This window comes from Populus nigra, chromosome 14, assembly GCF_951802175.1.
Source record: "Populus nigra chromosome 14, ddPopNigr1.1, whole genome shotgun sequence".
NCBI lineage: Eukaryota > Viridiplantae > Streptophyta > Magnoliopsida > Malpighiales > Salicaceae > Populus > Populus nigra.
The window spans coordinates 6,393,422-6,408,297 of record NC_084865.1 but is presented as its reverse complement, the minus strand read 5'-3'; the positions used below and the strand labels follow the sequence as shown (position 1 = coordinate 6,408,297).

The window sequence follows — 14,876 nt, the reverse complement described above, 5'->3', positions numbered from 1 at the left end:
AGACCAAGACATGGTGCAAGCTGCTGATTTACTTAATTACGTGGTCCACATAATACTTTCCAATCACGCTACTCCCATAACATAAGTAGAAGATGATTGGAGGACAACTAACATTTTTCATACTAAAGTTGCACACAGGGCAAGGCACTTAATGTGATCATTGACAATGACAGTGGACTTAATGTCATCTCTACTGAAGTTGTGGATAAACTGAAGTTACAGAAGGAAAAAGCATCATACCCCATACAATGTCAGTTGAATCACTTACAACCATCCTGTTATGATACAACATCGTTGTTTGATACAGTTCTCTTTGGGCAGTCACTTTAAAGATGAAATTTGGTGTGATGTGCTCCCTATGACAGTATGTCATTTACTTTTAGGCAGACTTTGGTTATTTGACAGAATGGTGAATTACAATGGGTATGACAATACTTATTCATTAAAAGTCAAGAATAAGAAGTTGGTGTTGGAGCCCTTGCCCTCAGAGAATTTCAACAGAATTCAACCATGATACTGTCACTTCAGAAGTTTCAACAAGCTCTACTTGAAACTCCGATTATGTTTATACTAGTTCACAAAGTTGTGGTGAGGAGAATGCAATAAATAGTGAATGTCTTACATGTTGCTCTTCAACAACTATTGCAGCCAGAGTTTTAAAACCTGGGCCTGGGACCGGTCCGGGTGGAGGCAAAAACCCGCTTGGGAGTTGGCTCGGTGAAACCCGGTCGACCCGGCGGGTCGACCCGGGCCACCCAGCTGAGACCCGATCTTTTTTTATATATATATACTAATAGACTTTAAATGATGAAGAACAATGAAGCAGAATTGGGCATATTGATCACAGTGCAAACCTAATTAACGAAAAGACCAATTTCAATCGCTGAGGAGCAAAGGAGAGCAGAAGACGTCTTGATCATTGTTGTTTCACTGTGAAAAAGGTTAGACTCTTGTTTCTATTCACAAATCTCCTTCTTTCACTCTATCTTTTCTTTATTCTTGGCCGTGTTTTGAACTTGTAGTTCTGGCATCAATTTGTTGTTCGTTGATTAAGTCGTATTGATTCATTCGCAACCTAATCATCTTAACCTCAGGTATGTTTCTCTGTTCTTTTATTTTCTACAGCATAATATATCCTCTGCTATTAATAAGTGTAGAAAATGGATGAGGAAACTAGTTTTGTTCGATGCATTTGCTTCTGGAACTGTTATAGCCAGAGATTGAAACTGTTCTAAGAATTATTGATTATGGTTAAAATGTTTTGGCTAGTAATGTTTGTTTGGTTTTACAGTTGACTGTAAATTTAAGCAAACATAAGTTGTAGAGATTTTGATATGCTGGCCTATAAGTTGTAGAGAGTGTTTATTCGTTTGTTCTGCTTTTGCTTCTACAAATTTTTGTTGGAGTTATTGTGGCATCGATTCTTCCCTAGATTTTTATTTAAGCTGGTTGTGTTTAGTCAATTGTGTTTCATGGAGTTAGTCAATTGTGTTTCATGGAGTTACTGTGACATTGATTAGTTAGTTGATGTTATCAACTTTTGCTAGAGTTACTGTGGCATCAAATTTTCCTTTCTCAATGCTTTCTCATGTTGACTACTGGTTGATTTTTCACATCTGATTGCTTGTTATTAGTCCAGGATAAGAAAATAGCTTTGACAAAATTTACTGGGAAGCATAATCTTTTTCTGTTATGTGTGATTGATGGGGCTGTCATTGTTAATCTAATTAATGGATTACAAAGTGATTTGACTTGAAATTATATTCCCTCTTATAAATTATGTTAGGTCCTTAAAATGTCTTCACATGATGGTAATACTCTAAGTAGTGATCCTTCAATGGCCCAATCATCTCAACCTTCAATTTCCATGTCAAGTGGTAGTGGAGGAAGAACAGATTTGGCATGTGGTTATTGTAGAGAAGCTCCTGAACTTAGTGTTGGGTGTAAAAAAATTAAATTAGTTTGTTTATATTGTGTTAAAGTATTTGCAGGTGGTGGCATTAATCGATTTAAGCAACATTTAGCTGGAGCTAAAGGAGCAGTTGAACAATGTCGTAAATGTCCTCTTGATGTTCGACATCAAATGCTTTTGAATCTTAAAGAAAATGCTTAAACAAAAAAAAAGAGTTAGAGAAATGCAAGCAGATTTCAATCCATTTAATGTATGATAAAGGGAGCATGAAGAGATAATGATTAAGCAATTAGAAGATGATGGTGATGGTGATGGTGATGGTGATGGTGATGGTGGTGATGATGAGGATGATGAGGATGTCAATACTAAAAACATATGTTACCACCGAAGGTTGCAAAAAAGAAAAAGATTCAAAGCACCAGCACTATAAAACAATCAACTACAAGTTATGGAAAATAGAAGAAATCTGCTACATTAGGGAAATGTTTCATGCCGAGAATAACTCCTAGTGCTCAAAAGTCTCTTCAGAATTGTTGGTAAAGAAAGGAAGCAGTTGAACGGTGTGATCTTGCTTTAGCGAAGTGGATGATTGATGCATTTGTGCCATTTAATGCTGTTAATTCTATGTATTATCAGCATGCCATAGATGTTGTAACAGCCATAGGTCCTGATTATAAAGGACCAAACTTGCATGCTATTCGTGGTTATTACTTGGCAAAAATGATTGATGAAGTCAAGATTTATGTTGAAACTTATCGAGAGATTTAGAAGAAGACTGATTGCACATTAATGGCTGATGGATGGACAGATCAGAAGAGGAGGACTTTAATTAACTTCTTAGTATATTGTCCTAAAGGAACAATTTTTTTTGAAAACTATGGATGTATTAGATGTCTTAAAGACTGCTAGATTGTTGTATCAATTGTTTAGAGAGGTTGTTTTATATGTTGGGGTAGAAAACATTATGCATATAGTGATTGATAATACTGCAAGTTATTGATGGAAGAATTTCCTTTATTATATCTCCTTGTGCTGCTCATTACATCAACCTCATACTCCAGGACATTGGTAAATTGTAGTCAGTTTGTTGTGTTGTTGAGCATGCTTCTAGTATCACAAAGTACATTTATAATCATTGTTATCTATTTTATTTGATGAGAAAGTTCACTAGAGGAAAAGAAATACTTTGTCCAGCTCATACTTGTTTTACTACCAATTTCATTGCATTGCAAAGCATTTTAACTACTAAAGATGAGTTGAGAGCTATGGTGACATCTAGGGAATGGGTCTCATCTGCTTATGCTAAAGATAACAAAGGAAAAAAGTTTGTTGAGAGTGTGCTAGACTCTCTGTTTTGGGAAGAATGTGTAATAATTGTGTGAATGAGTGAGCCTTTAATTCAAGTTCTATGAATGGTTGATGGTGATGATAGACCTTCGATGGGATATTTGTATGATGCTATTCATCATGCAAAAGAAGAAATGATGAGGAGATTTCAAAAGAGAAAGGCTAGAGTGAAACCTTTTATAGACATTATCAATAATCGGTGAGATGGATAACTTTATAGAAATCTTTATGCAGCGGTATTTTGGTTGAATCCTCGATTTTAATATGATGCAAATATAATGGATAAACGTATGAGCACCATTTCTGGACTTCTAGATGTTCTTGAGAAGTATGCACATGGAAATCTACTATTGCAAAGTAAGATTATAAGTGAGATGAAGTTGTTTAGGAATGCTGAACATGACTTTGGTCGAGCATCCACAATAAATAATCACACACTTATGCCTCCAGGTATATAATTTTTATATTTAAAAATATTATTTGCATAGTCTTACACTCTTACTTGTTATTGTTTTGTATAGATGAATGGTGGATGACATATGGAACCAGCGCTCCAAATCTACAACAGTTGGCTATAGAGTGTTAAGTCAAACTTGTAGTTTTTCAAGATGTGAGAGAAATTGGAGTATGTTTGAACATGTTCATTCCAAGAAGAGAAATAGATTGGAGTACCAAAGGCTTAATGACCTTGTTTACGTCCATTGCAATATAAGATTGAAACAAAAGTATTTTTCTTTTCTCTAATTCCTTAAATATTATTTTATCTTGTTTAGTAGCATTATTAATACTTATATTGTGTTTACCTTCACTTTTAATAGAGAAGAATTATTGGAAATGACAAAATTATGATCCAATTAATGTTGAGACAATTTGTGACATTGAAAATTGGGTAATAGAAGATGACCCGTCAATCTTGACAATTGAAGAAGCAGAGAGTTTTCACCAAGCTCTATCAACTATGACCATACAAGATATTTTAGATGATGGTAATTAATGATTGATTATTTAGTGATAAATATTTTTTAAAATAAAGTTTTGTTTAACACATAATATTTATTTATTAATTGTGTTTGAAATGTAGATGTCATAAATGTTAATGATATTGAAGATGGTTGTGATGATAAAGTTTCAAAGGAGCATGCTGATGATTTATTAGGTGTTGACGGGATTGGCTCAATTTCATCGATATTAGATCCAAATTTTGCTCCCATGGACATAGAAGAACTTAATGTGTTCATTCAACAAAAGTGAATGTGTTGTTGATTTAAAAGTTATGTTGTTTGATGTTTTGTTTTAAATATTTTTGAATTTATGTGGTTAGATGTTTTGTTTTAAATATTTTTGAATTTATATTTGGTTTGTGTTTTGGATATTGAATTAAATTTATGTTGTTGGTTTATAATTTAAATTTGATTTATGTAAGTGTTGCATTGTAACTAGTTATGTGTTTTTTTATAGGTTTTTTTTGGGTTGACCCGGGTCAACACATCTAACCCGTGACCTAATCACTTGACCGGGTCGATGACCGGGTTGGGTTTCAAAACTATGATTGCAATAGTTTGAAGATGTTTTCCCAGAAGAACTTCCTTCCCAATTACCACCATTACATGACATACAATATGCAATCAATTTGGTCTCAAGCTCTACTCTACCAAATCTTTCTTATTATCAGATGAGTCCAATTGAACATCATGAGTTACAGTAGCAGATACATAACCTTATAAATAAAGATTTAACAAGGAAAGCTTAAGTCCCTGTACAACACCTTACTCACCTAAAAAAAAGATGGAAGTTGGAAAATGTGCATTGACAGTAGAGCTATAAACAAGATCATAGTTGAGTATTGTTTTCCAATCCCACAACTAAATGATCTGCTTGACCAACTAGGGGGTGCCAAAATATTTTCTAAATTGGACTTATGGAGTGGCTACCATCAGATACGTATCAAGCTTGAGGACGAGTGGATGACAACTTTTAAAACAAGAAAAGGGTTGTATGAATGACTTGTAATGCCTTTTGGTTTAACCAATACACCAAACACCTTTATGAGGGTGATGGCCCAAATGTTAAAGCCATTTCTGGGCAGGTTTGATGTAGTATATTTTGATGATATACTCATTTTTAGTAATAATATTGAAGAACATATTGATCACTTGAAGCAAATTTTGTTAGTGTTTTAGCAAGGGCAATTTTATGCCAACCACAATAAGTGCTCTTTTCTTCAATCCAAAATAAATTTCCTAGGCTTTGTCATATCTCAACAAGGAGTAGAAGCAAATCCTGAGAAGGTTATAGCAATCACATAGTGGCCAGAACCTCAATCTTTTTCTGAAGTCAGTAGCTTCCATGACTTAGCCACCTTTTATCGCAGATTCATCAAAGCCTTCAGCATTATCATGGCTCCCATTACAGAATGCTTAAAAGCCAAAAGCTTTAAATGGACTCCTATCATGACAAGTGCTTTTAATGACATTAAGCAGAAGATGGTAAATACCCATGTTCTACAACTTTCAAATTTCTCTCAACTTTTTGAAGTTTCTTGTGATGCCTCTAATGTTGGTATTGCAGGGGTGCTAAGTCAAGCAGGGCATCTAATTGCATTCTTTAGCAAGAAGTTGAATGAAACCAGGAGGAAGTATTCAACGCATAACCTGGAGTTTTATGCGCTAGTGCAAACTTTGAAACACTGGAGATCTTACCTTATTCATTGTGAGTTTGTTCTTTTTACAGACCATGATTCACTAAAGTATCTACAGTCTTAAAACAAGTTAAGTGCCAAGCATGCTCGATGGTTTAGCTATATGCAACAATTTAGTTTTGTTATTAAACACAAAACTAGACAAGAAAATAAGGTAGCAGATGCTTTTAGCTGCAAACCTCATCCATTATTGCTCCTCACAATAAATTCTTCAGGAATGGTTTCTATGAAAGATCACTAAAACAAGGTAGCAGATGCTTTTAGCTGCAAACCTCATCCATTATTGCTCCTCACAATAAATTCTTCAGGAATGGTTTCTATGAAAGATCACTACAACAATGATGCAGATTTTAAGGAAGTCTAGGAGTCATTGCACATTAACCCTTCCATTACAGTTGCAAATTATACACTAATAGATGGATATTTGGTGAAGAGTGATCAAATTTTTGTTCCTAAGGGATCTTTACGGGAGTTCCTTATTCAGGAACTACATGGAAGAGGAATGATAGGTCATTTTGGGCAAGATAGGACATATTTTTTGGTTGCTGATCATTTCTATTGGCCCAATATGAAGAGGGACATTAACATTATTGTGAGCAGGTGCAGAATTTGTCAAATGAACAAAGGTGGTAAGCACAATACTGGCCTATACACACCATTACCAATTCCACAAAGACCTTGGGTTCATTTGAGTATGGACTTTATACTTGGCCTTTCAAGAACTGTTTGAGGTAATGATTCTATCATGATGGTGGTGGATCGATTTTCTAAAATGGCTCACTTTGTTCCATGTCGTAAGACTTTTGATGTTTCCCTTATTGCTTCATTGTTCTTGAAAGAAATTATGCATTTACATGGCATTCCAGTCTCCATTGTATCTAACAGAGATGTTAAATTTGTTAGTTATTTTTGGAAGACTCTTTGGGCTAAGCTAGGTACCAAACTCCTATTTCCTAGTGCCTTCCACCTATAGATGGATGACCAAACTTAAGTGACCAACAGAATCCTAGGTAATCTCCTCAAATGTTTAATTAATGAACATGTTGTGAGTTGGGATCTAATTTTGCCACAGGCTGAATTTGTATACAATAATTTTGTCAATCAGACAATAGGCACCACACCATTCGAATTAGTTTATGGGTTAAAACTGAAGATTCCTACTAATGTTACTATTTTGCCTCTACCTCAAAAAGTTAGTGAAGCAGGAGTGGACTTTGCAGCCTTTATGTCGAGCCTACATGAAGAAGTTAAAAGCAAGATGGCAGAGCAGGTTGCTAAATACGCTGCACAGGTTAACAAAAAAGGAGGGAGTTGCATTTTAAGGAAGGGGACTTGGTTTTGATCAGAGTGCGACCTGAAAGAATTCCCCCTGGAATGTATCATAAACTACACACTAGGAAGATTGGTCCATTTAAGATCCTTAAGAAGTTGGGATCTAAAGCTTATTTAATTGACTTACCGTTTGATTTCCAGTTCAGTCCAATTTTCAATGTAGAAGACTTTACGGCATGTCAAAGTTCCATGTCTTCTCAAGAATTAGAGGATCTTCCTTCAATAGTTCCACAAATTCAACCTACACCATAAACTGTTGACTCAATATTAACCCATCAATTTGTCTCTACCAAAAGGGGAGGTTATTATAAGTTTTTGGTAAAGTGGGCATCCAAGCTGAAATCAGAAGCAGTCTGAGTACAAGGTTATGAAGTCCATCGTCTTAATCCTAAACTTTATAAAGATTATGTCGAACATTACTAGCCTGAGGCAAGTTACTAAGGAAGAGAGGAAATTGATGCAAATGAAAGGGACCAAGATTCCAGTGAAAGGGACCAAGATTTCAACAAGAAGCAATGTGTTGTAGCAACTACAAATTTCACAGACTCCAGAAGATTGAAGTATTCTGTGCAAGCTAAAATTCTAACAAAGCATGTTGACGTGAATGTTCCAGCAAATTAGGTTGACAATGAGGCAGTTAATTAATAATGGATGAAGATCATTTTATATTTCAAAGTGGCAAGAGAAGTTAACTATAACTGTTTGTTCTTATCTTAGTTGGTAGTTATCTAGTAAATAACTGTAATATGTATTTCTATTTAATGAATAATATATGTCTGGATTGGGTAGATGTTAATGAAAGTTCTTTGTATTTGGTGTGATTCCAAAATAAGAGTGATTTTCTTGAGTGGTGTGAGGCTACTTGTTTTCTATTCCTTGTAATCTTTATTTTCTGCAATAAAACATCAGACTTCTTCCCTTTTTTTTCATTCTTTCTTTCTGTTATCTTCTCTATTGAATTCCAAAATTAGTAAACCTGGTTCTTCTTATGTTTTTTGCTATTTTGGGAATGCTTTGAAATTGGTTTGTCTATCTATATTTTGAACCTTTGATCTTACTGGTTTTTCTTATGTTTTTTTTTCTATTTCCAGGCACAATATTATCTTCTATTTTGTCTGCTACTTTTAGCCTTTACTTATTTGTTTGTTATAATGCTAACTTGCCTTTTTTTTTTCATTGCAATAATTGTCAATATTTATGGTTATCTGGTGAGGGTTGCGGTGCAGGGCTTCTCCTTGCCTCTTCTAGTTAGCTAAAATTGATCTTTTTTTACACACCTCTTTCCTTTTTTTTTTTGGTTGCTTTTGCCTTTTCATCTCTCTAGTTAGGTGTCCTTGCTATTAATTAACTTTTAACAAGTCTTTTTAGTTTACGTTCTACTTAAACAGTTATTGTTAGCCTTTGCTCATTCATCTAATATCATGTTTTTTTATCTTTTTTTTTAAATAAATAAATTATGCAAGTAACCACTAGCATTGGTTTGTTGTTCATTGAGGCTTGGGAATCAAAGCTTCTCCTTCAATCTATAGGTTAGCCAAGTCTTTATTTTTTTTATGAGCTTTTTGCCTCTTTTTTTGGCTTATTTATTTGATATGGTGCTTTATTATCTTTATTTTTTTGTAAATATCTACAAGAAACCACCATTATTTGTTTGTTGTTTGTTGAAGCTTGGGAAACAAAGCTTCTCCTTTAATCTATAGGTTAGTCAAGTCTTCATTTTTTATGAGCTCTTTGCTTTTTTGGCTCCCTATGATTATTTAATTAGTTTCAGGTTAGTTGGCATTCGGCTAGCCTTACATTTATAGTTGTTCTCTATAAAATATGACTTGCATTTATATTTGTTATTCTCGGGATTATTTCTTACATATATATAGTCTGATATGTTTAGATTGTTTGCTATTTAGATTTTATACAAAGTAAAATAAAAAAAAAATCATCTATGATAAGAACACTCTTTTCTAAACTCGACAGAGAAAACATTTAAAACCCAACCACCCATACCCTAGCCATAAGCAATTGTCAACATTGCAAAGATTGAGAAAAAACATCCAAAGCCATCCCATCCAAACCATAAACTGTCATGCATAGACCAAGGGAACAACAAAATTATTTCATCCCATTAAGCAAAAACAAAAAGTTTTTGTTTGAAAAAAAGGAATTAATAATACCTCAAAAGACAGTAAACCAAGAAGAATTTAAAAATTCAAAGACAGTAATCTAAAAAGAATCCAAAAAAAAAATTATGCTGCATAAAAACAAAGAAAACTCATCCAAACCAACCCCAAGAGAAAACAAAAGGCGATTAAACAGCTTTGAAACAAAAAAACCAGTAAACAAAATGTTTTGAAAGCCATTTAGCAAGATAAACTTATCGCATGAAACTAAACATGTACTAAACAATGAAATATGAAAGCTATTGAATTTAATTATTTTTGGGACAAACTCCAACAACAATAAAACATAACAATAATAAAATCACCAACAACAAATAACTTTAACAAGCAAATAACTTAGGTAGCAAATCATTCTTAGAAAATGTTGTTAATTGTCCCTAACACAACAATTTAAGCTAGAAATGAACAAATATGTTAAAAAGCCAATACTGATAACTAATTAATACATCAACAACAATCCAAAACCCAACTAAACATGCGATAAAGAATGATGGCCAAGCAAAAAAAAAAAAAAAAAGAATTGAAGAGCTCATTGGTACTCACATAACAGGAAATTGATCTATAATAATAATAATAATAGTTTTGCATGGTTTGCCTGTTAATTCATTAATAATAATGTTTATGTTTTTCAAAATGCTAATAAAGTGAGTTAGGCTTTCAATTCTATTTCATACTATTAAAAGAAGTAAGCTTACATGACATGTTTTTTAAGAAAAATATAACGAAAGATAGATCTGTCGGTATATACACAATTTACATGCAGCCTAAAATTGCATGGTCTTCCCAAGTAATTAATCCATTTCAAGCTTCATGAGCATGAGTGACAAGTCGTTTTTGAAAGAAATAATTGTAGAATTTTTTTCAAAACTATTTCTCTTTCAAGAAAGGAATATCCACTTGGCATGGGAATTGGACGCCCGAAAACGCCCGCGTAGCCGTTGATATAACCACCGTTTGGATAAGAGAGAGAGAGACAGAGAAACAGAGAAAGTACTTCTGAGTTCTGCGTCTTTAGAGAGAGAGAGGGAAAGAGGAAACCATGGCCTCCTTAACTTCTCCAACATTCACAACCAACACACGTTGTCTTCAAAGACCACAGAATTCTCACTCTCCTTCTCAACAACCTCGTTTATCACAAAGACCAGAACTGAACCGCAGGCATTTCATATCTCAAACAGCTTCACTTTCATCACTCCCTTTACTTTCTCCTCTCATTCTTAACCCCCAACAAGCCAATGCTGCAGCTGAAGATTCTCTTTCCGAATGGGAAAGAGTTTACCTTCCCATTGATCCCGGTGTTGTGCTCCTTGACATTGCCTTTGTTCCTGATGACCCGAACCATGGTAAGTAAGTTCGTCAACAGAATTTTTTTCACTACTCTTGCTGTATATACAATGTCTCTGACATTGCATAACCTCCCTTTTTTTCATTTCCCACCTATTATAATTATTACCTTTTTGTGGCTATTGGCGAGAGGGAGGGGTGGTGTGTTTGTAGATACATAGATTAGATGAATGCTTTGAAGACTTTGACCTGAACTTTATTTTGTATTAGTTGGGTTAATTAACCTTATGTGGAATCATTTTGGTTGAATTAACTTATTTTTGTTGGTACTTGAGAATTTGAAGACTTGTTCTTTGGTTTGTAGGTTTCTTGTTGGGGACAAGGCAGACAATCATGGAAACTAAAGATGCTGGAAATACTTGGGTCCAGCGGTCAATACCTTCGGCAGAAGATGAGGATTTTAACTATAGGTTTAATTCCATTAGTTTTAAGGGGAAGGAAGGATGGATTGTTGGAAAGCCTGCAATTCTGCTGTACACTGCAGATTCCGGAGAAACATGGGAGAGAATACCATTAAGTGCTCAACTCCCTGGTGATATGGTAAGCTTGTACTTGTAGTAGTGAGTATCAATTAGTGATGTTTTAGTGGCTGGGATTTGTAGTGCTTCTGTTAATTCTCAAGGGATATGAAAGACAAGAGAATCGTTTCATGAAGGAACTTGAATTTTGCAGATATTTTACCCCTTTTTTAGTTGTTCCGTGTGGGTATGGATAGGGAAAAGTAGTTGATTCCCTTCCCACATTTTGCAGGTCTATATAAAGGCAACTGGAGAAAAGAGTGCGGAGATGGTAACAGACGAAGGTGCAATATATATCACATCAAATAGGGGTTATAACTGGAGGGCTGCAGTTCAGGAGTCTGTTTCGGCAACTCTAAACAGGTTGGTTTGCTTGAGATAAAAAGTTAATCTAAATAGTGCAATATAGTGAGGAGTATTTGCTTAGCTGTAGGAAAGAGTTGGATTTGTAGATAAAACAGTTCAATTCTGAAAATGTGATCTAGCAAAGGATATCTTTTTAAGTTTATCTTATGGGCCATCTTCCTTTTGTTTGAGATGGTTACACAACCACTTTGCATCCTCTCTAAAAAGCTAAGAGTTCTATTCACTACGGAGTCAAGATCATCGGAATTCTTTTAGATCACAAGTTTTTAATTTCAAGCGGGCAAGATATTCACATAGCTTCTTGCTTTTGCAGAACAGTTTCTAGTGGTATTAGTGGTGCAAGTTACTATACAGGGACTTTTAATACTGTGAATCGCTCTCCAAATGGAAACTATGTTGCCGTCTCAAGCCGTGGTAACTTCTATCTGACGTGGGAGCCTGGTCAGGTCATGCTCATTTTCTTGTTGCTGTCTAGATTTTTGCATGTGTACATCTGTAACTTATTAATTGGCTTCATGAGGCATGCCCGCTCTTAAACCTTTTAGTGTTTGCGTGTGTAGACACATGCATAAGTGCTAACAGGCATGTACACTTTATTAACTGCAATTCATTACTTTTCATATTTTCAGGCATTCTGGCAGCCGCATAACAGAGCAATTGCAAGAAGAATTCAAAACATGGGATGGAGGGCGGATGGTGGGCTCTGGCTTCTTGTTCGTGGAGGGGGGCTTTATCTTAGCAAAGGCACTGGGGTAAGTTGATAAGAAGAATGTGAAGAAACTATTATTCTGTGCATGTGATGATCCTGAATCAGTGAATTGGTTACATAATGATAAGATGGTAAGTTTATATCAACATTAGTTGTTGCACCCTTCGAAACTAGTATATCAACAGTGACTTGACATCCCACTAGATGAAGTCCTTATCAGTCGAGAAACACCCAATTATTCATTCCTTTGTGAATGTGAACTAAGCAAGACTTGATGCTTTCAATGGATTTGCATTTGCATTTGCTTGATATATTTTGACTTTTAAATACACATAAAATTCTAGACAAAAAAAGCATCATCTGGACATGTATATGATTATCATAGGGATTATAACACGTGAATGTCTCATAATCACTGGTCTTTTTATTTTCACCTATTTTTATTGCGTTGCAGTCTACTTTACTTATTTGTTTATTATATGTCCTTATAGTGTTTCCAGTTATATAATCCGTGTTTTCTCTTTTCATGTCATATCTTTTTCAATGTAGATTACTGTCAGTTTACAAGCATTGGTTAATTGGTTATAGAATAGGACCAGATTTTTTTTATGTATTGGTGTTGAAGCTCAGCTACTTTTTGATGTTTCAGATATCAGAGGAGTTTGAAGAAATTCCAGTGCAAAGTAGGGGGTTTGGCATTCTTGATGTAGGGTACCGTTCAAAGGTAACAGTTTTCTGATTAATGCAACGGTATAACCGCAACAGAATTAGTTCCATTACAATGATGTGTTGATAAATGGCTTCACTTCAAGAAGTTCTGCATTGTAACATGTGTTGCTCAACAAAACCATGCTTGTCCTATGTGTCACGAATATGCATCCATCTGCATTTACTGACAAGTGATTTGTGTCTTGCATATGCAACTTTGTTCCACTGTCAAGTTTTTATATGGGCCTCTCAACTTTCCAAGTTTCTACATTCATGCTGTAAATGGTTTCTTTGTGCAGGAAGAGGCTTGGGCAGCAGGGGGCAGTGGGATTCTGTTGAGAACTACCAATGGTGGCAAGACATGGACCCGTGACAAAGCAGCTGATAATATCGCTGCAAATCTTTACTCAGTGAAGTGAGTCTCATTATATTAACAGCTAGCATAGATAATCTCCAACATTGATTAGCAGGTTTCCAAATGCAATGTATATGTCTTCTTGTGGTCTTGGATTGCACCCCAACACCTTTCATATTTCATTTTTCACTCTGATTTGAAATGCACCTTTTTGTTGAGGAAGAAAATGAGCATTAATGACCAATGCTTTTACCTGTTTAACTTTGCACTCAGACGCAGTCAAATCATAAACTATTCATACCTATGATCTTTTTTTCTGCAGGTTTATCGATGACAAAAAGGGATTTGTTCTGGGAAATGATGGAGTCCTGCTTCGGTATCTTGGATAAAGACATTGCTGTCTCATGGTAACTGAATGGATTCTCCCATTTCATTTACTCTAATAGTTTTATAGAGGGCGTGTAAAATGAACATGTAAATTTGTGTAGGCTTCCACATATTTGATGGAAAATTTTGCCATGCAAAGATCTAGGAGAAATGCTTTCTGAATGGCTGGATCAAATTCCTGAATTCCTCTGTGTGCAGGTTTCTCAATGATGCTGCGATTTTGTATGCATAAAGCACTCCATGCTGTGAAGAGAGGAACAAAGTTTCATATTGCATGTATTTTTTCATGCAACTATAATATGTGAATGGCTGCTACATTCCATTACAAGTGGTGGTGTTCTTTATAGTAAAGTTTGTGCAAAGACAATAGGATATCGTTGGACAAATTTAGATTTGATTCGGAGAAGGATTCAGATTTGTTCGCTCGACTCATACTTGTCCTGGCTATGGATAATGAGATGTTCTTATTCTCATTCCTTGCAAAACTAGGGCTTGAGTTTCTTTGAAAATTAGAGGAAGTTGTCATATCTTAAGTAGACAATACCAAGTACGTTGCAGTTAGATGTACAAAACTTCAATGATAAAATTCAATTATAAGCAACATCATTTTTACTGAAAAAGAAAGGGGGAGAGAGAGACAAGGGAAGAGGAAAAAAAGTGTCATTAAATTAATTATACTTAAAAAATATTAATAGTTTTAATGTTTTATGAAAAAAAATATAAAAAAATATTATTTAGATATATTTTTAATTAAAAAATATTTTTAAAAACACTCTACATTATAGTAATAATATTATTTTAATATATTTTTAATTAAAAATACTTTTAAAAAACATATTTTTAATTAAAAAATACTTTTAAAAAACATATTGAAAACATGATTAATGGGCCTATAATTGACCCAGTAGAGATTGCTCTAACTTAAGTTGTCGTCTACTACATATTTGAGTTAGCCCATCATTATTACATATCTGAGTTAGATTAAAAAGAATGAGCGAAATTAAATCTTATAATTATTAACTTAAT

At 34.5% G+C, this 14,876-nt stretch overlaps 1 protein-coding gene across 1 annotated transcript; it reads left to right on the top strand.

The window, feature by feature from the left end:
- Window positions 1–10,421: 10,421 nt before the first annotated feature.
- On the top strand, window positions 10,422–14,335 carry LOC133672685 (photosystem II stability/assembly factor HCF136, chloroplastic). Its single transcript, XM_062093173.1, has 9 exons — window positions 10,422–10,806; window positions 11,112–11,347; window positions 11,558–11,688; window positions 12,005–12,137; window positions 12,321–12,443; window positions 13,050–13,124; window positions 13,408–13,523; window positions 13,786–13,870; window positions 14,049–14,335. The coding sequence occupies exons 1-8, from the start codon at window positions 10,503–10,505 to the stop codon at window positions 13,850–13,852; spliced, it is 1,185 nt and encodes a 394-aa protein (XP_061949157.1). The 5' UTR covers window positions 10,422–10,502; the 3' UTR covers window positions 13,853–13,870; window positions 14,049–14,335.
- Window positions 14,336–14,876: the final 541 nt, after the last annotated feature.

Bases quoted from the DNA above. Each gene is read 5' to 3' on its own strand.
- LOC133672685 (XM_062093173.1), top strand. From the start codon at position 10,503: ATGGCCTCCTTAACTTCTCCAACATTCACAACCAACACACGTTGTCTT. The intron at 11,689-12,004 runs GTTGGTTTGCTT...TTGCTTTTGCAG, and splicing joins GTTTCGGCAACTCTAAACAG to AACAGTTTCTAGTGGTATTA. The intron at 13,125-13,407 runs GTAACAGTTTTC...TTCTTTGTGCAG, and splicing joins ATGTAGGGTACCGTTCAAAG to GAAGAGGCTTGGGCAGCAGG.